At 41.0% G+C, this 25791-nt stretch overlaps 1 protein-coding gene across 3 annotated transcripts in view; it reads right to left on the bottom strand.

Annotated features, from left to right (window-relative positions):
- Nucleotides 1-25791, bottom strand: part of BMPER (BMP binding endothelial regulator) — a 249926-nt gene that overhangs the window by 8302 nt on the left and 215833 nt on the right. For all 3 annotated transcript variants that reach the window (XM_055347544.2, XM_055347545.2, XM_063708108.1), the window contains one exon: nucleotides 3132-3262. In XM_055347544.2, coding sequence (XP_055203519.1) covers nucleotides 3132-3262 — 131 coding nt within the window. The remainder of the gene's footprint in view (nucleotides 1-3131; nucleotides 3263-25791) is intronic.

Genomic DNA, 25791 nt, shown 5'->3' with positions numbered 1-25791 from the left:
TATTATTAAACTTTTATATACTTTCACTATAGCCCTTAGCATATTACATTTTATTTAGTAATTCCCATGCTAAATTAGGGTTCCATTAGTCCTTTGTGCCATAGGTGGTGGGCACATATTGTGTCTATAGTCATGACAGTGTTAAAATCCAGGCTGGACTTTAAAATGTCACTGGTTCATTTAGAGTTTCTCGCCTGGCTGACTTCCTATATGTTCAACTTCCAAACTTTTCGCTCTGGAAGATTTCTCCTTTTTGTCTTATGTGGCCTCAAGTGCTGTTGTGAGTCAAAGGACCTGGGAGCTAAAAACAAGTAAAGAGGGCTTTTATAGTGTTCAGTATTCTACATGAATCTGAACTGAATCTACTGAGAGATGCTACAGATCTGTGTAAATTTATTTCTTCATGTACCAACTGTCAGTCTGTGGAAGTTCATAATGTGTGTGTGCGTGTGTGTATGTGTGTGTGTATATGTGACAGAGAGAGAATGTGTGTGTCTAAAACGTTCCCCTCCCACTGAACTTCATTCGATGGAGTTATACTTCACCCAGATGGCTCCACTAAGAACAGGTAAATGGAATCTTTCAGGAGCCATATTCCTTTTCCATTAGAAAAGTAATTTTAGCTCCAGAGACTCAGTCCCTGAAATGAAGATGCTGACATGAAATGTGTAGTCCTCAAATGCAACGTGTGCACTGAAACGGTGCTAAGTATAGCTCTGGGCCAGGAAGAGAAGGATCATATATCTTGTATCTAATATGATCCCAACAACAGCACTACCACAGCTAATCAAATTAATAGAATTCTGCTGAGCCCTGCATTATACCAGCATGGTTGGCTGGATCAAGCTTGACTCCATTTATTTTATTCATTTTTCCAGTAAATTCAAGGGAAAGGGGATTCAAAATAAAGGGAGCTAGGAGTATTCAAGATGGCTGGAAGGACCCAGTTCCTCAAAAACCTCACCCTCACATATTCCACCCAGCACTGGTGCATTAGGTTAGAGGTGGACCATTGCCTCACTTTTTAGCAGCCTCAGCCACACCTTAAGTGAATTATTTTTATCGAACCAATACTTCTCTGAGAAGGGCAGCATTGATAGAGCGGCACACTTGCTGTGGAAGGTGAACTCTGATATAAAGATTGGACTTGGGTTTGCAGAGGAGGGGGCGCAACCAAAATGGAGTCAGAGGAAGGTGAAAGGGCTCTGGTGCTTTTCAAAAAACACAGACTAGTGACTGCACCAAGGGGCAGCCGAGGAAGCTTCAGCAACCCCCAAAAATCCATCATCCTACCTCCCCACAGCCACCCAAGTAAACACACAAACTAACACTGGCTGCAGGTCAGAATCACCTAGGGAGTTTTAAAAGGTACACAAGGCCAGTTGAAGAAAGACATCAGGGCATAGGGCACAGGCTTAGGTTCCTGGTTTATTTTTTAAGCTCCCAGGGTGATTCCAATGTCCAGCCAGGTTATAACTCACAGGTCTAAGTGAACGCAATGTCTGTACACTGCAATCACAGCTTCAAGGCAATTCTTGATGCTTCTTTTAACCAGTGACCACTCTTATCTTCAACCAATGTAGACATTGTGGAGTCAGCAGTGGCATGGGTGGCCTTCTTTTCTGAGATGTGAGCTAAGGCTATTAAGACTAGGGTAGCATGCTGAAAATCCCAGTCTCTTTATTTCAGGTAAATCTGGCCCTTTAAAAACAAAAATTTGCCAATCCTTGAACTAGGTGACAACTATTCAGTCATTTCTCCTTCAAATCTAAATAACAACAGCAGCTACCCTTGACTGAGCATCTTCTATGAGTTGGACACTCTTTGAGATGCTTCAAGCATATATCACTAACGTTTGTAACTAGGTAGCAGGTATTATTGTAAAACTGCAAATTTCTAAAATCTAGACTCTCTCCCTTCCTCTCCACATGCACTGCCACCATCTTAATTCAAGCCACCATCAGTTTTTCACCAGGACTATCACAATAGCTTCCTGCCTAGTACCCTGCTTTCAATCTTGTCCCCTTCCAATTTATTCTCTATCTAGTATCCAGGCTCATCTTTGGAAAGCAGAAAGAGGCTTGCTTAAAAGCTATCAGAGGCTTCCACTTCTCTTGGAATAAAAGCTAGACTCCTTTCAAAGCCCTGCCAAGTCCTGCGTGATTCAGCTACCGCTCCTACTCCACCTTCCTCTTGCGCCCCTCTTCCCCTAGCCCACCTCAGGCTCAAACCACACTGGCTCCTCTCCACTTTGAGAGCATGCTAACAATTTTTCTCCTACCCTATGCCATCAAACATGTTTCCTCTGCATAGAATGCTTGCCTTCACTCCCTTCACTCCTTCAGGGCTAGGCTGAATATCATCTGTAGAGAAGCCTCCCTCTTCATCCCATCTCAGCCCTCTCCAATGGTTTTCTATCACTCTGCCCTGTTTGTTTCCTTCCTCATACTTACTGTAATTTGTAAGTTTTTATTGTAGAGTTATGTTTTTGTCTGTTTCTCCCACTAGGCTGCCACTGTGTCAATGACTGGGGCTTCATCTCTTATACTCATGAAAGTACCCAGTGTCAGCACAATGCCCAGTACCTAGCCACTTTGTAACAAATATTTATTGGATGAATAAAGAAGTCCATTTTACAGATATCAAATAAGCTAATTTACTTGCCTGAGGCGACAACTATTATAGAAATCTCTCAGAGGGGAAAAAAACTCTACTAGGCTTCGTATAATAATCTCTAAAAAAAAGTATCTTGCTTATCCTGAAGACCTTAAATGACTGTAATTGTCCCGAATCTCCTTTGCTTCACACATAACCTAAGCCACAGCTATAACCACCCATGAGCTAAGTATATCCAGCTGGTAGTTTGAGGTCAAGAGGATTTTGCAACAGTGGAAATCTTTAAATTGCTTAAATATGCTTGTCACAAAGCATTTATCTTAAGTGCTGTCTACCTTGCCCAGTGGGAAGTCCCTGTGTTTTATCAAGTAGCAATCCAAATGGGCTACTGGAAGGGATTTTCCTCTGGCAAGGGGGCATGTGGCCACTCATGTCAGCATCCACAAGTCTCCTCCATTGCCATCTTGGGCATTGCAGTAAACTTTTGATGGGTAGATCCAGCAGGACTTTCTTACCTGCACAATTCTGCTGAGGCTCCCAGTGAACTTTGATGCCCTCTCTCTGGCAGGCCCGGGTATATGCCAAAAATGACTCGCAGTAACAGTTTTTATGGACTGGACATTCACACATGTCTGTCACACAGGACCTATAGGACCCAAAAGAGAGATAGAAACATTTAAAAATATCAAACCATAAACACCCTAAATATAACTTCAGAAAGGGTCGTAGATGGGAAAACCTGATTGGCCCATTAAAATTTGCTATTTTAGATTGGAAATCTAAATTGGCAAAATTCTGCGTGGAACTTAAGTGCTGGATACCTCTGAACAGTGTGATATTAGATTTCCTTTCCTCTAGAGCAAGATTATCCAATAGAACTTGCTGTAAGGATAGACATGTTCTAACATCTCCACTGTGCAAAGCCACTCTCCATATTTGGCTACTGAGCACCTGGAATGTGGTTACCACAATGGAGGAACCGAGTTTCTAATTTGCTTTAATTTTAATTAACTTAGATATAAATAGCCCAATGCGCCTAATGGCTACCCTACTGGAATACCATCGCCATCCTGTGACGAGCACTGATATAAAACTAATAGACTTTACTGCAATGTTTCCAAAAATGGTAACCAACTTGATGAAAACACAAAATCCCATGGCTTTCTGAAGACAGACAATTAGAATTCACTTCTGTAATATCTTAGAATCTTAGTCTTTTAAGGAACACTGAATCTTCATTCTTTAGAATGTAAAGTGACAAATTCTAAATAAAGCAAACATTTCAGGTCTCTAATTAGACTGCAAGATGAACAGAATTGAATCAAGGTCTCTGCAGCTGAAATATGGAAATGATGGACCAGGACATAAATTGAATGGAAATGCAAACTAACAAATTTTTAAACATGTTGACCACAAAGACATTAGTGTATAATATTACAGTTTACAAAATGCTTTCACACGGAGCCTGTCACTGGATGGTAAACAAGGCATAATACAGTTTCTTGTTCCATAAATGAAGGGGTCATTTTACAAATAAATACATGGGCCCAAAGTCAGCACTTTAAAGTGGAAAAGAGCAAATTAAATTATATCTCCCAGCTTTGAAAGTAGTGTCCTTTTTATTATACTACACAACAATCTCATCTTCTTCTTTCAGCAAATTTACTGCCTAACAGTTTCCAGTTAACATTTATGCAAGAGGCCTCCAAGACTAATAAAATTAAACTATCCTTATATTTTTCATAACCTTGTTCAGCAGACTCCCTTCCTCACAGAAGCTATTCAAGGCTGAACACAGAAAAAATAATATCCAAGAGTACAAGCTGCACTTAGGATCTTGAAAAGTGATCATGACACTGCCACTGGACACTATAATGTCATTTTCCCATGGTGCGGGACCTGTGCACAACTGATTGTTGAGAGCAGTCAGCTACCTCTGGGTATAAAATCGACACACTGTCTGCTCTAAACAGGAATTAAACAGCAAAAAACAGATTCAAGGAGCAACAGACCCACAGTGAACCCACAAAGTTATTGCAGCCCAACACTCAACGGCACAGTTTTGGGAAACAGGAAAAAACAGGGACAAAAGAGGAACAGATGTAAAACCTAAAGAGCCTCCTTCCATGTCAAGGACTGAGAGATTATTTGATGAGTGATACCTAAGACACGATAACCAGGACAGAAAAAGAGATCTTTCTTTCTTTGTAGTAATCATGGTTGTACTTTTTTTTTTTTTTTTTTTTTTTTTGAGATGGAGTTTCACTCTTGTTGCCCAGGCTGGAGTGCAATGGTGCGATCTCAGCTCACTACAACCTCCACCTCTTGGGTTCAAGCAATATTCTTGCCTCAGCCCCCCAAGTAGCTGGAATTACAGGTGCCCACCACCAGGCCAGGCTAATTTTTTGTATTTTTGGTATAGACAGGGTTTCACCATGTTGGCCAGGCTGGTCTCGAACTCCTGACCTCAGATGATCCACCCACCTCGGCCTCCCAAAGTGCTGGGGTTACAAGCATGAGCCACTGTGCCTGGCTCAAGATTGTATTTCTTAATACTTCTCCCCACTTTTATTACAGAAATCTTGGGAAATCACCTTCACTAGCAAATGCATTCAGGCATTAAACACACAGTGCTGTCTTTACACTGGGTAGAGACTCTGGAATTCCAAAGAGAAGCCAAATAAAGTTTGTCCTTAAAATGGCATCTAAATGCCAGTGTATGAATCTCCCTCAATGTCATTTCCCTTTGTGGTTTCAACTTTCATTTCAGAATAACCCACACCCATCATATTTACGCTCAGACTTCACAGCGACATTTTTGGCTGCCCCAGGTTCTAACCTCTAATCCCATTCCTACTTCACTTTCCCAGTAGAATTTGTTCCCCATCCTCTCTCCTGGCCCATGGGGGTGGGTCTCTTTCTGTATACACGGCTCCCACTGCCAAGACCTGGATGGAACGGCATCTCATGGACCTGGTAAAATGATGGCACATATATGGGAAAAGGCTGGTCTCAGTGTGAGGAAATGTGTCCTCGGATTTGAGTGAATGTCTACTGTAATTCTGTAAAATTCCATGGACAATAAACAAATAAAATGTAATTTGTTTGGGTAAGGGGATTGTTAGTGAATGCTTTCCTTTTCTCTTGATTTCTACTTGTCTTATGAAGCTATTTACACAATTGAAGATAAATTATAGACAGCTAAATCCAATCATTGAGACTGTTGAGAGAAAATGTTTTAAGCACACATTGAATAACCACTATGTACATATACTCCACCTCACCCACAGACAGGTCCCTCTGTCTCCACAGACACAATCAATGATATGCCGTTCTGTAAAACTAAGGAAGATGTGAGCTTTTTATATGATCAACCACTCATGGAGAACAATGTGTGAGAGAAAAATATTTGTCCAAGCCAGACCTTTACTTGAAAATGTTGTATGTATTTTTATAGGCTTGAAATATGTGTTTTGTCTCGGAAGTTAAAATTCATAAATGTTGTTTTTCACTTATCAAGTTGATGATTTTTACATAAAATAATGAACAGAATTTGTGACAGAATGGAGAAGCAGTCATCCCCCTGCCCCGCTGGCAGTGGTGTGAAACTGCCAGCTTTTACACAGAGTGTTTTTCAGGGAATGTCTCCTCCAGTCCACATGGCAATGGGCTATGAGGCAGAGATTTTCACTGCTCCATTTAATAGATACGGAAGCTGAAGCTTGAAGAAGTTAAGTAATTTACTCAATGTCACAGGGCTGATCATAGATCCAGAACTGCAAACCTAGGACGACACCTTGTTTTTTTCTGATCTCAGAACCCATATTCACAGTAACTACATTAGATCTTTCTAGAGAGCAACTGAATTATATTTATACACAGCCCAGAGAAAGGTTCTTACTCTCTGATGAAAATTTTACACCTAACGAAATAGTAATGCCTGTGAATATAGGCTTCAAACCTAGGAATTTTCATCACAATGCTATTTAAATAGAAAAAGAAAAGGGAAATAACCTAAATTGTCCATAATAAGGGCCCAGCTAGATAAATTCAGGTGATTTCTGTGATGAAACACCCTACAGCCATTACAATGATATTTTGGAAATATATTTTTAAATATGAGGAAATGTTTGGGAAGGAATAACTGAAAAAAAAGAGAAGGATAACAAAATTGTGTTTCAACATCGTGTCATCACACAATGAAAACAAGAATAACTGAAAACAGATATGACCAAATCCAACGGACAGCTTGGTGTGGTGGATTGTGGTTCTCCTTAATTTTCTTACCTGTATTTTCTACATAGGCCTGATTCCTTTGTTATTTTGCCAATTCTCTTACAATAGAAACCCAAAGAGTCAGGCAGGCACTGTGAATACATATCACTTTTCTAAAAAGGGAAACATCACAGTTTACTTTTAATACTACACAAAAGAATATCATGAAAGATATTAATATTGAAATCAGAATTTCAGAATGATAGTGGGAAAGTAAAGAATGGGAGTAAATGAGAGCTTCTATTTGTAGGTCTTAGTTATTCAACGTTCCTCCAGCTAAAATCTGCCCAATCTGTATTTTGGCAGCCTCTTGATACAGACTTCGGCTGGATTCACTTTGCGTTGCCTCACACTTGCATTTCATTGGTCTACTAATGTGGTGGTGGAATAGACAATGGAATAATTTTGCATGCTCCTGTTGGTTACAAAGGAATTTATTAAGAGAAAAATAAAAGCATCTTCAAATGCACTTCAAATTTTAGGGAGGGACAAAACAATTGTTATTCAACTATTCATTTTTATCACACTTCATAATTCAGTGTGAGGAAAATCTAATTTATGACACAGTGAAGTTGAGTTCTTCTGTGTTTATGGAAGATCGTTGTCCTTTTCTTAATCAGTATGCACCCATAGTCTACATTTATATTCATTTTATAGAATAAGTAGCAGAATTTTATCACTTCTGGGAGTGACTGAGATTTATGGCTTTGGTACCTCAGCTGTCATGACATTGTTCTGTCACATTTATGTTCTGTTTGATGGTGAGTTGGTCAGGAAACATGGCTGCCCAGTGTGCTCCAGTGGGAAAACACAGGTTGCATTACTCTGAGCTTTTCCAGCAAAGCTCTGCAGGTGAAGAGTGCCTGCCTGACTGGGTTTCTATTGTAACGGAATTGGCAAAATAACAAAGGAATCAAGCCCCTGCAATCCCCTTAAAGCATACTGTCTGTCACAGGAGCTTCAAATTAATGTATCTAGAAATGGTTTCCTGATTCATCTGCTCCACTCCTGGCATCTTGCCTGGCAGCCAAGAGGTTCAGGGTTCAGGTAGGACTCTTGTTCTGTGTGGTTAACACAGCTGCTCAGTGCCACAATAGGGCAAGAGAAGGCCCAGAGCTGCTGCAGGGGCCCAGGGAGCTGGCACCAGGCTGGGCAGCGCTTTGTCACACATCCACTACCTCCCTTCTCTCAATGTTTGATGTTTGTGTGTCATGTTTCAATGACTCCTTGAAGGCATGTTTTAACCCTGTTCCTCATAGCACTCGGCACAGTAGTGGGATCAGAACTGACCTGTGGTCAGTTCCCTCCCTGAAATCCAATTAAACACAACTCATCTGCAGAGAAGCCTTCAGAACTATTTTCCCGCATCAAACTACAGCTACTGCCTCCTGAAAACTCTACACCAGAAACCATTAGACGCATGTGGTTATTTAAATTGGAATTTAAGTTAATTGCCATTAAATAAAATTATAAGTTCAGTTTGTCAGTATCATTAGCCACATTTCAAATGTTCAATGGCAGCAGGTGCCAATGGCCCCCATATTGGACAGAGTGGATTGAGAATACCACCATCACTGAAGAGAGTGCTATTAGATGGTGCTGCCAAGAGTGCAGCTCCATTAGCAGCAGGGAATCCATTTCTGTCCTCCTAGAGGGATTTATAGGTATACTGAGATTAGGATCAAGCTCACCTCTGATTGGGCACCTACAAAAAAAATTCAAACTTCTTGGCATCAAATTCAAGGTTCCTAGCAGCCTAGACTTCAGCCTACTTTTCTAACTCCATTTCTTTCTTCCCCACTCATTCTTTTACCAAATCATAGGATGTCCCATCAACCCGTGGACTTCCATCCACCTGGCTATTCCTGACTGGAAGGTACTTCCAGGTCTTTTCCACTGGAAAAATCTAATGTCTATCCTTTAAGACTTAATTCAAATTCCTCAGTGGTGCTTGCCAAGTGGCCCCCAAAAAGTTAGCCACTCCCTATAGAGTCCCATGTCCTTCATACCTTTCTTATTGCACAGATCCTTTGAAACATCATCTCTTTTCTTTCTGGGGGACAAGGACTGTGTCTGGCTTATCTAGCCCCCTAGCACAGTGCCGTGAACACACAGCTCAGTAAATATTCAGTGAATCATTCAAAGAGTGAAAGAGAGTAACCTCATGACCTTTTCCCAGCTTCCACAGGATTGGACAGCTGGACACTGATATCTGAAGGACATGAATTCCATCCTTGCTCCCACTCTGTGGCCACTGCTTAATACGGCCAAGGCCATGGGAGCTGTTGGCCATAACAACCTCTGAACTAAGCTGCTTCTGCAAGAAACTTTCTGCTGTCATTTTCATTTTGAACTTATTGCACTCCTCTCCTGTCTCCAGAGGAATTTTTTTTAATTTAATGACTGGTGGAAAAAAAGGATTTGATGAGAGGATTCTGCTTTAACCACACATTTTCAATAAAGCACATATTTGATATAAGAAAAACCTATAGTTTTTCATGTTATTAAAAAGGCAAACCTCCAATACTGCTAAAATCAAAACATCAAACACATCTATGCTTCCTAGCAACAGCATATCCGAGTGGTTTCCCCTCTGCTCTCTGCTTTCTCTGGCACAAGGGCCATGCCTGTCAGACAGAGGCAAGTGCCTCTGCTTCCCAGGCACAGTTTTGAACAACAGATGTATTACCCATTGGGCACCCTCCACACTGCTTCTTGGAGAACAGAAGGGCAAGCCAGGAGTGACAGGTGCCAGCTCCACCTCGGAGCCAGATATCCAGCGTTCTGGCTGTTTTCTCTGCCACCACTAAGGGTCTTCAGCTGGACAATGTTTGTCAATCTGAAGGTCAGCTTTCCTGGGAACAATGGCAGGATCGAGGCAGAACGCAACAGTGCAAGGAAGATAGCAAGAAAACCACCATTTGGTCATATGGTTTTCCTTGTTCCACATATCTAGGAAGGTCACAGAAGTGAGTGAAGGCATCTTAGGTTTATTGGTGCCTGGGAATCAATGGAAAACAGGGGAGGGAGAAGACAGGGAAGACAGAGTCCTAGCTGAGTGAGCAGAAGTGTGGTTAGCTACCATAAGCCTATTAAAAAACTCACATTTTAATCCTTGAAATCCTGCCCTAATTTCCCTAATCTGAGTTGCATGGAGACAACTAAAGGTAGTAGCCAAGGTAGGAAGGCACATCCATGTCACATTATACCTATGAAAACAATGTCATCCAATATCATGCTCTTTTCCTCAGCCCTATACAGGCACGTTCACACACTCATTCTTATCCTTCCATCGAAGGGGTACAAAAAACACCACTGTCACATGAAAAACACGGCCAGAAGCTACAATCCTGGGAACTGTGAGGCTGTTTTATTGAGCTGTCAATGAAAGGGCAGGGCTAGCCTGCTGGGCCAGCCAGCAGCGAGCTCCTGCTGCTCTGTCCACGGCTTTCCTGGGCCAGCCCCAGTTTGGCATCCCTGTGGCTACTGTCCATGCTGGCTTAAATATTGTTGAGAATATTCCAGGTTCTATGGCTGCCTGGGCTTGCCAGGACAGAACAGCAAGTCCAGGCATTTTCATTAGCTTGTGGATTTCATAACCTTGATCTGGGGAGACAGGGCAGGAGGATACCTGGAACGGGAGTGCAGCCTGTTTCTCTGGTTGTAGATATAAAAGTTATCTCCGGTTCAGCTTTCCCAAATTCTCCCCTCATCCCCCTATACTCAAGTTAAATCGTTAGCCCACTCCTCAGTGAAAAGAAGGCATTCATGGAGCTCTGTTTGTTTCAGGCACTAAACAAGGTACAGAGGCTAACAGATATGGGCTCCTCCAAGAAAACAGGATTGTGCAAATACTAACAACCAAACTCCAAATGACATAAAGACTATTATGAATGAGAAAAAAGAAATTCTAGGCTAAGGGAGGTGCCTGAGTAGAGGCACAGAATTTCCAAACCACCAGATCTTAGATTTGATAGTCATGTGGTCAACCTCCCAATATCAAAAACGATACAAAGCAAAAAAAGTCCCTGACAGAGAATCGTGCAGCCTCTTCCTGAGACCTCACAGGACAGGGGGCTGGTTTTCCTGCAGGGCAGCTCAGCAGATCTGCTGGTTATGACATTTCTTTCTTCTAGGGATCCAAATCCTCATAATCTCCAGTTAACTCTCAGGTCTGACATCAGGAGCCACACAGAATCAGTCAATGTGTCCCTGCTCATAAGGACTCTTCAGTTACCTCCCTGCGCTCCCCTGCTCAGCCTTGTATTTTCATCTTCCTGCCTTCTGTGTTCCTCCCTCCCTGTCAACTCCTTGCTTCCCGGCTTGTCAAGAACAAAAATCCAACAACCAAATTAACAAGAGAAAAACCTACCAAACCATTTTTGTTCATGATTCACAGTGAATCTCTTACTTGATTGCCTGCCCACTGTCCCTACCTTATATACATTGCTTACTTATACATTCCAACACTTTTTACCTAATTTAGACGCTCTCCAATTACTAAAAATATTTATTTTTAAATCCTCCTAACTTTCCCCAGGAGGTGAATGGCATTACGCGCACAGCAGCACACAGGAGCTCCAGAAATGATCATTCACCTCTGACCCTCTTCTGAAGCTATGGATTGTTTTTGTGGAATAATGTAGGCATCTGTGGACACAGAGACCTCCTTTAAGAGAGTAGCAATTCTTAGGATTTTTCATGGATGCCAGCTTTGGAAGAAGCTCCACATACTTGCTTTTAGTAGAGGTACGCTTTTAACAGTGACCAAACAGCTATCACGCATGTATGGAATCTAAAATATTTTCTCCCTTGATAAGGCCATATATCAGACCATATGTGAAGAGTATAATCTTCATGCCCACAGTTAAATTCTCGCCCATCTAATAATGGGGAAGGGATGTGCACCATTTTGCTATTTCCTCTATACCCAGGAGCCACATCTTTAAGGAGCCCAAAGCCAGAGACTATATAACCAGTAACCCTTAGAAATACTCCTGTTGGGAAGTTAAGCTATCTTTGCTCAAGTAGGAAACACTGGCTTCACGGAGGGAAAAACTGACCATGATTAACAGACTTTTGCTGAATTGTCACTCTTCTAGAGATAACGCCTCATTTCACTTTGGGCCGCATCCTAGCAGAGCCCGGCAAATCTTGCAAGATGGTCTCAGGAGCTGGCCAGGGAGAGGGAAGCTTGGTCACGACCCCCCTCTAGTGGCCGAGAGTTAGAGCATGAAGTAACCATAATTCTTACTCCAGCATTTGCTTCTAAATCAAACAACTCACCTTTTTGGAGGCTGGCTGATAAAAAAGAACATAAAAATGGTGCTTGGCAGAAAATCAGTCACTTTTCTCTTAAACTTGTGCTCAATTCATCACTGTCATGCTTACTGTAAAACAATTGTAAGGCTGGTGAACTAAACCCCTGTGTAATCCTAAACACCTACCCCTGATGCCTGCCAAGAAGGGTGAGTGCATCTGAGGCAGGCTCCTGGAAAGGGCAGGGCGAGATGGGCCACCACCAGGAAGAAGCCTCTGCTCCGTCCACCTTTTTCAATCTTTTTTATCTTTTTCACGAAATCTCATTTCACCTATGTACTACATCGAACGTCACATATTTTTTTGTCTCTAAAAAGAATCTCAAGTACAAGAGAGTCGGAATCCTTCACCTAAGCAGAAGAGAAACATTCTTTACCACTAAAGGAAAAACTAAACTGTTTCTCCTGCTTCCACATGCTGACTCAACACAGAAAGCTTCGGTCACCAAAACATGTAGGGACTTTTCCCCACTAACCACTAGTTCTCCAGCGGACACCAACTAGGTGTCCTGAAATTTAACTCAATTCTGACACTATCTACTGGAGTTAGCGTCAGATCCCACAGCAAAGGTCCCAGTCCCACAGCACTGCTCCCCACTTTAGATATCAATCACAGTCCCAGGTTGTGGCCTGTGCTTCTGACCAACCGGTTTATAAATCGGAGTTTCCACAACCCCCTTCTTGGATCCAGTTAATTTGCTGAAGTGACTCACAGGACTCAGGGAAACACTTAAGTTGCCCAGTTGATTACAAAGGCTGTTACCAAGGATACAGATGCACAGCCAGATGGAAGAGATGCACAGGGTGAGGGTGTAGGAAGGGATTCAGAGCTTCTGTGCCCTCTCCAGGCACACCACCTTCCAGAACCCAGGCACACCACCTTCCAGAACCCCTGTGTGTTTAGCTATCCAGAAGCTCCCCAAACCCTGACCTTTGGGGTTTTCGTGGAGGTGCCATTACATAGACCTGATTAATTATATCACCAGCCATTGGTGATCAACTCAACTTTCAGCCCCTCTCCCCTCCTTGGAGGCTAGAGGGAGAGGCTGAAAGTCCAATCCTCTAATTACATGGTTGGTTCCTCTAGCAATGGAGCCCCTCTCCATCCTAAGGATGTCCAGGAGCCCCCCAAGGACCGTCTCATTAGAACAAAAGATGCTCCTAACACCAAGTAAATTACAAAGGATTTAGGAGCTCTGCATCTCTCACTCCTACCATTCAGGAAATTAATTGCAAAGGTCTTAGGAGCTCTGTATCAGGAACTGGGGTCAGAGACCAAATTAAAATTTTAAAAAAAGATTTCCCTAGTGCCCTTACCTACACAGTTTCAGGAGCTCTATGTCAGAGAGCAATATACACATTTCAATATACACATTTCACATCTACCAAGTCTGAGGTGGTAATACCATCAGGGACCAAAAGTATCAGCATGTTGCCAATATTCAGCCACGTCTTGGGGTAAGCCTGACTCTTAGTCTGTAAAATGATGGGGTCCCCACAGTACTAATATTCTATGATTCTGTCAAGATATGAACTTGCCCAGGGCTCAGCTAGCCCCAAAACTAGGTAGTATATGTATTTTAAAAGCCCCCAGCCCAGAAATGAGAGAGGGATCTTTACCCCAAAGAAACTCACTGTCTCCTTTTTGGTGAGCTCATCTCATCATAATTCTACTCCCAACATAGATACATACCATCTTTGAAATTGTTCTAGTCCCCTCAACAAACACCAAGAGAATATCCGCTGTGTGCAACCTGTGGGCTGGGCATTGTGGGAAATGCAGAAAGAAAGAAGAACCTGGCTTCGATCCTGAGGGCTTTGGGGCATGGTAGGAAGAGCAGGGCAGAACTGGCTTCAATCCTGGGGCCTTTGGGGTGTGGTGGGGAGAGCAGGGCAGAACTGGGCCAGGCAACACGCAAGCAGGAGTCTTGAGGGCAACATGTTAAGGGGGCACTAGCTCTCAGGCTCCAGTAAGTACAGGGCTGGCACTTGAGAGCAAATGCCTTCTTCAGTGTTGCTTCTCATGTCTGGGCCCTAGAGGAGAAGAAAACATGCCTACACAAGTGTCCCACAGCATAATCTATTCGAAGAGGCAGCAAGGTAAGTGATCACCACACCAAGACTGAACCTCAATTGTGTTATCTTGGGCACATTATTACCCCTTTCTACATTCTCCTTTCCTTGCCTAATCTCTCTCCCTTAGGGTTCTCATAGAAGGTAAATGAAAATCTGTATTCTCCCCTTCCCCCAACGAATCCCTAAAGAGAAGAGCAAAATTCATCCATGCACAGAAATGGAAATGGTCAGAGGACTAAGCAAAATAGAAATTGCAGCATTCCATCTCCACCCCCACTGAAGTTCAGAGTTTGAAGGATGTGCAGGAATTGAACTTTGTTCTTTCTTTCCTATCACTCTAGGGTGCCATCCCCCAGGATGCCAGCCCCAGCATTGTCTCTAGTCTTCCCATCGGCAGCCGAACAATACCAGCCTGGGTTTGCCTGTGTTGGCCATGGCCACCTCCAGAGAGGGCAGTAATTGGGAGTGTGGAGTCACAAATGGCAGTGAGGAAAATTTATGAAAGTGAAGGCCTCTAGCATCTGGAGGCCACACCCCAGCCACACGCAGCAGTCACCACCAGCCCCCTGCTTCAAAGGGGCCGATCCTTCCATAGGCCTTTTTCACATTAGGCAGTGGATGGCTGCCAAGTCCCACAAACAGGCGAAGGCACAAATCCTCCACTACGTGCATTAATCAAAGGGCGGCAGAGGCGGCTGCCCCTGGAGGATGCGGTACAGTGGTGAACTTTTTCAGATGCTGGGGGCCTTGCATCAAGCATCTGCCGTGCCTTTTGGCTCCACAATAAACCAGCATTCACATCCCATCACTGCACAAGAAAGGGTCTTTTCACACTCAATGCCCTTTGCAGCCTTGGCTGCCCAGGGATAGCTCAGTCCACTGGACCTAAACAGGGTGCTACCCATCCCAAGAGGCCCACCCCCACCCATCAGTGGGGCTGGCACGCCACCATCCTCAAATCCCAGAAAAAGGACTCCATGACCAGACATTCCCCAAAGCCAAATCATAAACACCACAGGCCCTCCCCTCCATGCCAGCTTCCCCACACCCTCTGCTAGAATGAGAGCACCCTCAGATGAGCCCCCGAGAGTTGGAATGTGAGGCCTGTTTTCTATAAGCAACTGCAGAGATAATTGCCTAAAAGGCCCCAGAACACTGGCCCAGAGGCATCACATGATTTTCTCTTTTTACCATCACATTACTAATAAGTGGCAAAGACAGCATTCAAAGCTGAGCCCTCACCCTCTCCCCTAAGACAGGTCGCCTTCTAAAGCACATGCTGTTCCTTCTAGCTGGGGTGTTCTTCCTCCCGCTTCTCCTAGTTAAAATCCACTCCTCCTTCAATATGCAGCTGAGTAGCTTTCTCAGGGAAGGTTTCTGAGATCCCCAGACTAGATAAGGTTGCTCTTAAACATTCTCCTGGCATTCTTGCATGGCCCTTATCACACCCTGCAACTGCACCCCCATGGGAGTGATCCCTCACTCCATCTACTCCACCATGCCCCAGGGCTGGCAGGTGTTGCTCACCAATTTTCCCCAGCCCTAGTGCAGAGCCTGGTCTAGAGTACATGCTCAAAACCTGTTTTCTGAATGCATTACTTACAGATGTTTATATAGTCAAGTCCAGATAAAGCGACTACTAAGTGACAATGAGATTTAGAGGGTTAAATGGCCTCAAAGTGAAGGAGGAATAGGCATTCCATGGATTTAACTACTACTAACATACGGAGGGAAGTAAGTTCTGAAAACTGGAGTAGACAGCTAGGAGGTCAGTGGTGGTCTTAGCAGGAATACTTTTATGGGAGTGGTGTGGCCAGCAACCCTCCTGAAGTGTATTGCAGGTGGAAAATATGGGAGGCAATGAGGAAAGGCCATTCTTTCAGTAGGTTGTCAGATCAGAGGAGAGAAATGAGGAGATAATTTGAAGGGAACCCAGAAGACAGAGAGAGAGAGAGAGAGAGAGAGACAGAATCAAGAAGACTTGAACACATTTTGCATCAAAGGGGGGAAGGAAGTCCAAGATAAGATGCTGAAGCTAAAGAGATGGAGGGTTTGGGTAACTGGTGACATAATATCAGGAAGAAAACAGGAGAGGAGGGGGTCAAGAACACAGGGAAAAGATTACCCTCCTATTCACTTATCATTGCTAGTAGTCAAATTCCTGAAAAAAAGAAAAAGAAAAATGTAGAAGTCCTTATATTCATATACGACAACATAGGGAGAGGTAACCTCTAGATCAGCAGTTGGAGGAAGGAAGACCAAGGTGCTAATCCAAATATCTAGCGAAGAAGCAGGCAGAACTGAATGCAATTTGCAAATAGTGTTTCCAGGTGAGGAAAGACTCCAGACAAGGGACAAGATGAAAGCCACTAGAGAATGAGGTTTTACTCCCCAGCTCAGTCCATGCCCTTGGGGACTCATGGCAAAGGAACTGAAAAAAAACTAAGCCTAAATTATAATATGGCAGGTTTTCTTTCTCTTTCTTTCTTTCTTTCTTTCTTTCTTTCTTTCTTTCTTTCTTTCTTTCTTTCTTTCTTTTTTCTTTCTTTCTTTTTCTTTCTTTCTTTCTCTCTCTCTCTCTCTTTCTTTCTTTCTTTCCTTCCTTCCTCCCTCCCTCCCTCCCTTCCTTCCTTTTCTTTCTTTCTCTTTTTTTTTGAGACAGCGTCTCACTCTGTCACCTAAGCTGGAGTCACTGGCACGATCTCAGCTCACTGCAACCTCTGGAGTCAGTGGCACAATCTCGGCTCACTGCAACCTCTGCCTCCTGGGTTCAAGTGATTCTCCTGCCTCAGTCTCCAGGTAGCTGGGACTATAAGTGTGCACCAACACACCTGGCTAATTTTTTGTATTTTTAGTACAGATAGGATTTCACCATATTGGCCAGGCTGGTCTCAAACTCCTGACCTTATGATCCACCCACCTCAGCCTCCCAAAGTGTTGAGATTACAGGCATGAGCCACCACACCCGTCCCTAACATGGCAGGTTTTCTAGATTTTAAGCTTGTGATCTAAGAATAGTGATAGAACATTTTTCCCCAAAGCAGGGGACCTGAAATTGAGAAGCCATTTTTTTGCGGAGGAAGGGGTAATCTTTATAGATGTTTTCTTCCTAAATATTTTTATGTTCCCACTATACAATAAAAGTCTTAATAGCAACAATCATGGCAACCCACTGTGGTTTAGGGCTGTGACAGCTCAAAAACCCAATAGGCCAGATGACTCACTAAAAGTCAGAGAATTATAGAATCACAGAGTCTTAAAAGACCTTAGGGAATATCTACTCCCTGCAGGAATTCCTTTTATAATACTCCTGCCAGATGGTCGTACATCTGCATCATGTCTGTGATAGGAGCTCGGTAGCTTTTTAGGAATCTCATTCCTGTGATAGACAATTACAGCTTCTATCTCTCAGGAAGTTTTCTTATATATTAAATGAAAATGTGTTCTATAACTTCCAGCCCTTTATTCAGATCCTGCCTTCTGTTACACTGTAGAATTATTCTATTCTATTTCAGCTTCCATGTGACATCCTCTTCAAACACATTATATAACATAAAAATGTTCCACTTAAAAGTTAAACTTTTGGGGGGCTTTCAGAAGTATTCCTATCATGTCATTTTTTACTTCCTTTGCTTTTATTTATTTTACTTCCAGCAGCTAAAGGGTGTTCCACCTAAGCGCAAACATTATTTTCCTTTTTTTAATTCTTTTAATAAATCTCTATTTGGCAAGCAACTGTGCCATTTGTCTGAGCAAGGGACAAAGATGAGTAAGGCGGGGTACTTACTCCAAACTACACAATGTGCCAAAATAGGTTGTAATAAAGGAGGAAAATAATGGGTGTTACAAAAAGCAGTCTAGCATTACCAAGGGAGTTCAAGGAAATAGATTACTCTGGCATGGAGGATAGGAAGTGAGAAGTTAGGAAAGATTTTGAGGAGGTGGCATCATCTGAGTTACATCTAAAAGAAAAAAATAAGTTTTACCCAGGCAAAGAGGAAAAAAAGGCTTTTCAGAAAAATGTATACTTTAGACATACATTTGTTTGAATCGGCATACATTCCATTTGGGGACCCAAGAACATCAAGAAGGGGAACAGACATCACGAGAAATCAATGGGAAAGGTAAGTGTTGCTTATTTAATGGACTTCCTTGTATGCCAAACTATGAAGCACAAACATTATTTAAGTAATCAGAAGGAGTCATTGACAGTTGGAGCAGAAAAGTGATAGAATTCAAAATACGCATCAGGAAAGCAAGCTAATAAGAATATTTTGGATGGAATGGAAGAGGTGGAGAAAAGAAGTTATGTGGGGATTAAGCAGCTATTTCAGAAGATCCAACTAAGGTTTTACAAGAGGGAAAGACACCACTTACCTGGGCGAACACCAGTAGAAATTGAGAGGGGACATAAAGCATTGAGATAGGAGAATGTATAGAGCCTGAAAAAGGGTCTCACACTGAGGCAAAAGGGAAAAAGAAGAGTCAAAGATGCATCTGGAGATTCAAGCTTGGATTTAAAGTCTGCCAAGAAATTAGAGGGATGCAGAAGAAGCCAGTAGTAGAAAGGAGCGGGGTGGGGGGGAGGAGAGATGATGAGTTTGTATTTAAACACACTGTGTTTCTGATGGAACATCCAGGCAGTGGTGTGGTGGTAAATGTTCAACAACTGGTTCTTGGTGGGATCAGGGAGAAGAGGGGACCCCTGGTTGGTAGTGCATGCTGACTTATGTGGTGTAAACAGCCAGTGTGGCTGCTTCTAAGCTACAGTACCAACGTGGCATCACTGATCACTAAACACACAGCTGGGGAGAAATTCTAACAATTGGCAGTAGGAGGACAATATAAGGCAGCTCCATCACACCACTGTGTCTACATTGGAGAGAGGAGACAGGGTTGAGCCAGAGTGTTCCTATTGTACAGTTAATAAAATGTGATTCTCTGCAAAACAGAGACCATGACTACTGACAGACTTGGACATCCCTACTGATATGCATCCAACTTCAGCCAAAAGCCCACCAACGGGTTCTCTCACTCTCTCTTACCAACATTCATATACAAGCCATAAAAACAAGGGCTGACAGCAACCAATGAGTTCATGCTGGTTTTATTTTTCATAGTGTCTTAGGATGATTCCTCCTTTAAGGTTTATTATTGTTTTGCCTACCATGAAATAGTAACTAAGCATTTTGCTAAATCAATTTAAAAATTGCTTTGTTTCATTGCTATCACTGTAAGTACCTCTAGGCTGTCTGCTGTTTTATAAAGGCTCTTAATAATGCTGCTTAGTCACTCATAGGATGCAATTTGGACATTTTTTTAAAAAAAGAGAAATTCTAAACTACTTTTTATCTCTTTCCAGGTGTATAAAAATCTAGCATTATGTCTATATAATACTGGGGCAGTTAATGATGCTATGAGAGTGGTAAGGAGTATTATGTGGAACAAGAAATTTAAAAGGTGAGTGAGGTGAATTACACATATAAAGATAATGGTTGAAAGCCAAGCACTGGGGAAGAAAGTAAGAGGAAAGAGGAAAAAGCAGCATGGTTGAAAAAGATTTTATTAACACTTAATAGGAAAAGTTGTAATTTCTCACCTATATATTTCCAACTACAGCACAAACATCATCATATGCCTTCTTGGTGACACAGCAGCCAGTTAAATATTTTTGTCTAACCTTTTCTTATAATAATGTGTAGGGGAACAGAACTTTTCTTCCCTACATAGCAGCCAAATGTTCTTTCAAATGTATTAAACAGATCATAAAACTCCTTTAATCAAAAGTTTCCAAAAATATCTCATCACATTTAAAGTACAATCTAACTAAGCCCTAGTCATGGTCCACAAGTCCCCAGATGAGCTACGCTCTTCCTGCTTTACACCTTCATCTCCATTTAGAAGCCCTAGCTCACTACCTTCAACCAGGCTGGCCTTCCTGCTTTTCCTTAAAAATGCCATGCTCATCATCTGGAACAATCTTCCAGGCTAACTGGAGAAGGGGTGGCTCTCTCCTTTTCAAATTTCAGGCCAATATTACCTGCTGAGACATTCATTCCCTGACCACTAGTATCTAAAATGACCCCATTCTCCCATTTCATCACCTTCTCTCAAGTCAGAAATTATTTTGTTTGTTTGGTTATTTTTGGTGGCACTCCCCAAATAGAATGTAAGTGCTGCCATGAAGGACTGTGTTTGTTTAATTTCCTGCCAAATCTTCAGCATCCAGCACAGTTACTAGCACATTGCAGGTGTTCATCTGTGGAATGGCAAATGCTCCCACTCCCATTAATTGGATACATTTCAGAGGAAAAGAAAACCTTATTGAAGAATGATCCATGTTTTCACAATCCTGTCCTCCATTGTATCTAAATATAATGCTGTGCCACCATAATGCCAAATTAAGCAACACAACAATATTGAATGAATATTGAATGAATAATTCAACACATGTCTTGGGGCCTTGCAAAGGAGCATAATCAGGCCATTTGAAAGATACATGACTAAGAAAGAATGTGCTTATTTCTCTCTGTCATGCTGGGAGCAATTTACAGTATCCTTAGGAAGCACTGCAGTAAGGTAAAGGAAATGTATATATGAGTTTCCTTCAGTTGCTCATGCATTCAACTAGCATTTCATAAGCATGAAGCTGAGAACTAGTGATATAAAAATAAAATGTCAAAATCTCCACTTTCAAAGACTTAAAATAGAATGAGAGAAACAAATAGAAAAATAATTTTATTACCATATGATCAATATTACAATGGAGATATGAAAATACTGAAAGACAGCAGGAAAGGGAATGATCAACTGAGTTGGAAATGGGGAGGGCATATTTGAGAAAACTTCATTGAGGAGGGGACTAATGACCAGCAATGGTCAGAGTTTTGCATGAGTGTGAAAGGCAAACAAGGAAAAGCAAAACACCAGGGAGGACAGCACATAGAAAGCCATTAAGCCCTGAAATGGCATTACCCACTAGAGAATTATAATAATTTTATATGGCATAAGTAGTTGAACATGTGTGGGAAGAGACCACAGGCTTACCAAAATGTAACAAGGAGAGCATAGACAAGAGAACTATAGACTATCTATTTACAAATACAAGGGCAAAAATACCATATAAAACATAATTAAACAGAATTCAACAGTATATTAGAAGAATAATATATCATAACCAAATACTGGGTTTTTTTTAGGAATGCAAGGTTGGTTTGATCTCAAGATATTTACTGATCTAATTTTTCACATTAATAGATGAAAGAACTGCTATGTATTCATACTTACAGATGCAACATAATATACAATAAATTTAACATTAATCCTGGTTTCAAAATTTCACAAACATGTTAAAACTAAAGCAAAAGAATGTTTCTTTAACAGTGTGAAGAGTCCGTCTCAATTTAGAGAGCCAAAATTGTTCTTAACAATGAAATATCAGAGGCATGTCTGTAAATTCAAAAAAAGGGATGCTTTTCATTACCACTATTAACTAACATTATTCTTAAAGTTATAGTCTGTAAAATTACACAAGAAAGCAAATAATATGCATAGATTGTAGAAAGTAAAGGACACAATTTTACTTGCTTGCAAATGACATGATAGCCTGTAATTGAGAAACTTCAAAAAAATCAGCTATAAAAACAGTTTTCCTATATGCCATCAATAACTGCTTAAGACAATAAACTATACAAAAAGACCCACTTCACAATGCTAATCCATTACTGTCACAAAAAAAAAAAACTTTACAATGCAAAACCTATGGAAAGCAAACAATAAAATGTACTGTGTAAATGGAGAGATATTTTCTGGGCTAAGGTAACAGACTTTATTTTTATATTTTAAAAAAGGTCTAAATTATGTATTAATAATATAATAAAATACAACATAATACATGGAAGAAAATTAATTTTCAAAATCACTTTGGCTGCACAGAAGAAGCTGGGATGTGGAAGTAGAGGCTACATTAGTTCATCATGGGAGAAGATGTACCTGAAAGAGGAGAGTGAGCAGTTGGAAAACAGAAAAGATAACAATGAGCTACACCAAGACAATGATGGTTGCTAATGCAACCCAGGAAATAGATTTAAATATGTTTGAGAGCCTATGTCAACAACATTCAGGAACTAATTGAATATTTGAGCACCAGAGTTAAAGGACAAGGGCAAATGTACATTCAACTAAGATTTGCTGAGTTCTCTCTATGTGCCAGGCATTAAATTATATGCTGTGCACCATGGATAATTAAATGAAAAGATACATTAATTCAGCATCCTCCTGGGAAAGGAGACAGATTAAAAGATATAGTCTCAACCCAAAAGAAGTCTACATGCATTCCTTTAAGTACAAACAAAAATCTAATGTGGATCCTAATTAGCTGAAAATTATGAAAAAATGATGCTTTCAAATTAAAGAATAGCCCTATTCTTAGAATATAAACATATTTAGGAGAATCTAAATGTGTTTGATTAACAGAGAAGGATAATGTGAAGTTAAGGGAAAGAAAGATGCTCAATCATCCATGAATTTGGCTCAGACTGAGCAAAATCATAAGTTACACTATAATCCAGGAGATGAGAGTGGAGTTCAGACGTGAAAGAAGACCAGGCCTCTCCACTGCTGGTTCTCACTCCTGACTGCACTTTAGAATCATCAGGGAGATTTAAATAGCACTGATGCCCAGGCCACAGCTTGGAAGACTCTGACTAAATTGTCCTGAGTGTGGCCAGGGCATCAGAAAACTCCCAGGTGACACCAATGTGCAGTTCTGCCCAAGAAATACATATACCCCAGGAGTTGACCTCATCTCTAGGAGTCCTTGGTTCATGATCTAGATATTCACTCCAATTGAACACAGCTAACAAGGACGTAATCTTAGTGCTAAAAGATAGCACTGGCCTCTGATTCTCTACGGGAAGCATATTATAGCCAGTAAACTACTGTTTTTATAAGAAAAAACTAAGATACATAATTTTAGTTCTTCTACAATTTAAATAGCTTTTCCAACCTTAAAATTGCACATTACACACTAATGATTACACACATTAGACTGTAGCACATTACAGTCTAATGATTTTCTTCCACCTCTGTTTTAAAAATAAAATTGTGGGGATAACATATAAGCCTCCTCCCTCTAAATCTGCAATAAAATAATTTTAGTTCACTTTAGAAATGCTGGCTGATATAGAGTCCTTAAAATTGTATCCCTTTATGCCATATTCTATAAAGAAATATTATATTAATGAATGTGAAATAAGAACTAATCTGAAGAGCTTCTGTGGACTCTGAGAAGAGCATTATATCTTCCCACTGACCTTTGCAAAAGAATCAGGTAAATACTGATTTAAAAAAATGTTATTTCAGACCTTGGATGAAAATCATCATTATGTACCTATCATAAACTCAGAGAAAAATGAACAACTTTGGTTGTTATTAAAAGCATGCGGAAAAAAGAACTGTAATATTCTCTCTCAAAGCCTTTGACTCACGATTGTCCTTTAAAGACCAATGCAAAACCAAAATTCTCAAGGAGCAAAGAGCAGATAACAAGGCTGCAAGAGGTTTCCTGTTAACAATGATTTCTCTCCAACAAAAGGAGTCTATATTTCTTCTGGCTTTTGCTCTACAGGACTGGTGTCTGTGTGCAGGCAAATTCACTAAGGACTCTAGATCCAGGTGACAACTGATCTCTATAACCCCTGGTCCCTCTATTCAAAATCCAGCCATGACTTGGCCTCACCTGAGACTTGTTAGAAATGCAGAACCTCAGCCCTACCTAAAACCTATTGAGCCGTATTCTGTTTTAACAAGATCTCAGATGATTTGAATGTGCTTGGAAGTTTGAGAAGCTCTGGTCTAAAACCAAGCTACTAAAAGTATGATTTGTGGAATACCAGCATCAGCATCACCAGGAGCTAGGTGAAAATGCAAACTGTTGGGCTCCATTCCAGACCTATTCAAGCAGAATCTGTTGGGGTGGGTCCTGGAGCCCAGATATCTTACTAATCTGTTCAGCAGAGTCTTGTGTACAAGCTTTGAGAGGCAGTAGTCTAGAACAGGTTTCTGCCCCAGCCCACCCCACCCCACAATTGCCCAAGCTGGAGTGCAGTGGCATAATCACGCCTCACTGCAGCATCCAACTCTTGGGCTGAAGCAATCCTCCCACTTCAGCCTCCCAAGTAGCTGGGACCACAGGCATGTACCACAATGCCCAGCTAATTAAAAAAAAAAAATTGTAGAGATGGGGTCTCAATATGTTGCCCAGGCTGCTCTTGAACTCGTGGTTCAAGCAATACTCCTGCCTTGGCCTCCCAAAGTACTGGGATTACAGGCATGAGCCACCACACCTGGCCTTTGCTCTGTATTTCTTTGGTCCTTCACAATGCACTGGATTTGAGGTACTATACTGGGCACATCAGAGATACTAAAGAAACATTATTCTGTGATTGAAAAGTAAGAGGAGAAGGCTTTTTCCTTCTGAAGTTCTGGATAATGCCCAGAGGCTAGCAGTTAATGGTAACTCAGAGTCAAGTCAATAATAACAGTAGATTTATATTTCATCCTCATATGCAAGCTTCTCCCAATGAAAACTGTCTCTGTAACCCTTTCTTGTTTAATAATCATGACCAAAACTCCCAAGAGGTCAAGGAGAAAAGTGAGTAAGAATGCAAACAGAATAAACTTCAAGAGTGGAAGACTAAAACTCAAGTCACTTTTTAAGTTAAATAAACCTAGGAAAAATGGAAGGAATTCACTTTGAAATTATAAACATTAAGTACTTTTAAACAATAAAAAATAAGGAAACCAAAATATTGAAACTAAAATATCAACTACCAGCTATGTATCCCTGGCAAGTAACTTAAGCTTTTGTTCATAATGAAGTATTTCAAACAGAAAAGAACAGACAGTAATACAACAAATACCTATGTAGCCAGCACTCAGAATTAACAAATGTTAACATTTTGCTATATTTATTTTAGATTTTGAAGAGGATAGTAGAAATCTCTTTGGCCTCTTCCATCCCTAATTCCATTATCTTCCCTTCTTCCCCAAAGGCAAATAACTATTCCTTGTTTAATTATTATTTTAGTAACAATACATTAAATAATCTATAAGTATACATTAAATAAGTAAATATAAACTTAATTTATGTAATTAAATAATATATTAAATAATTATATATTACCTATGAATAGCTAATTGTTAATATAACATTAAATAACATAATTTTTCCACATACAATATCCATGAATTATATGTGATATTCCTTTATATTTTGAATTTTACGTACATGGTATTACACTATATATTGCTCTTGAACTTGATTTTTTCATGCAATATTATGTTTCCAAAATTTATGCACATTCATATCAGTATATCTAGTTCATTCACTTTAATCAGTGTATAATATTCTTTTTTAAAGCTCATCTACCTAATCACAGACAATAAGCTATATCCAACTGGGATCTACTATTAAAACTACTCCAAATGGCCGGGCACAGTGGCT

Source organism: Gorilla gorilla, chromosome 6 (assembly GCF_029281585.2).
Source record: "Gorilla gorilla gorilla isolate KB3781 chromosome 6, NHGRI_mGorGor1-v2.1_pri, whole genome shotgun sequence".
NCBI lineage: Eukaryota > Metazoa > Chordata > Mammalia > Primates > Hominidae > Gorilla > Gorilla gorilla.
Note: the sequence above shows the minus strand (reverse complement) of the source record. Positions and strands in the feature narration are given on the sequence as shown.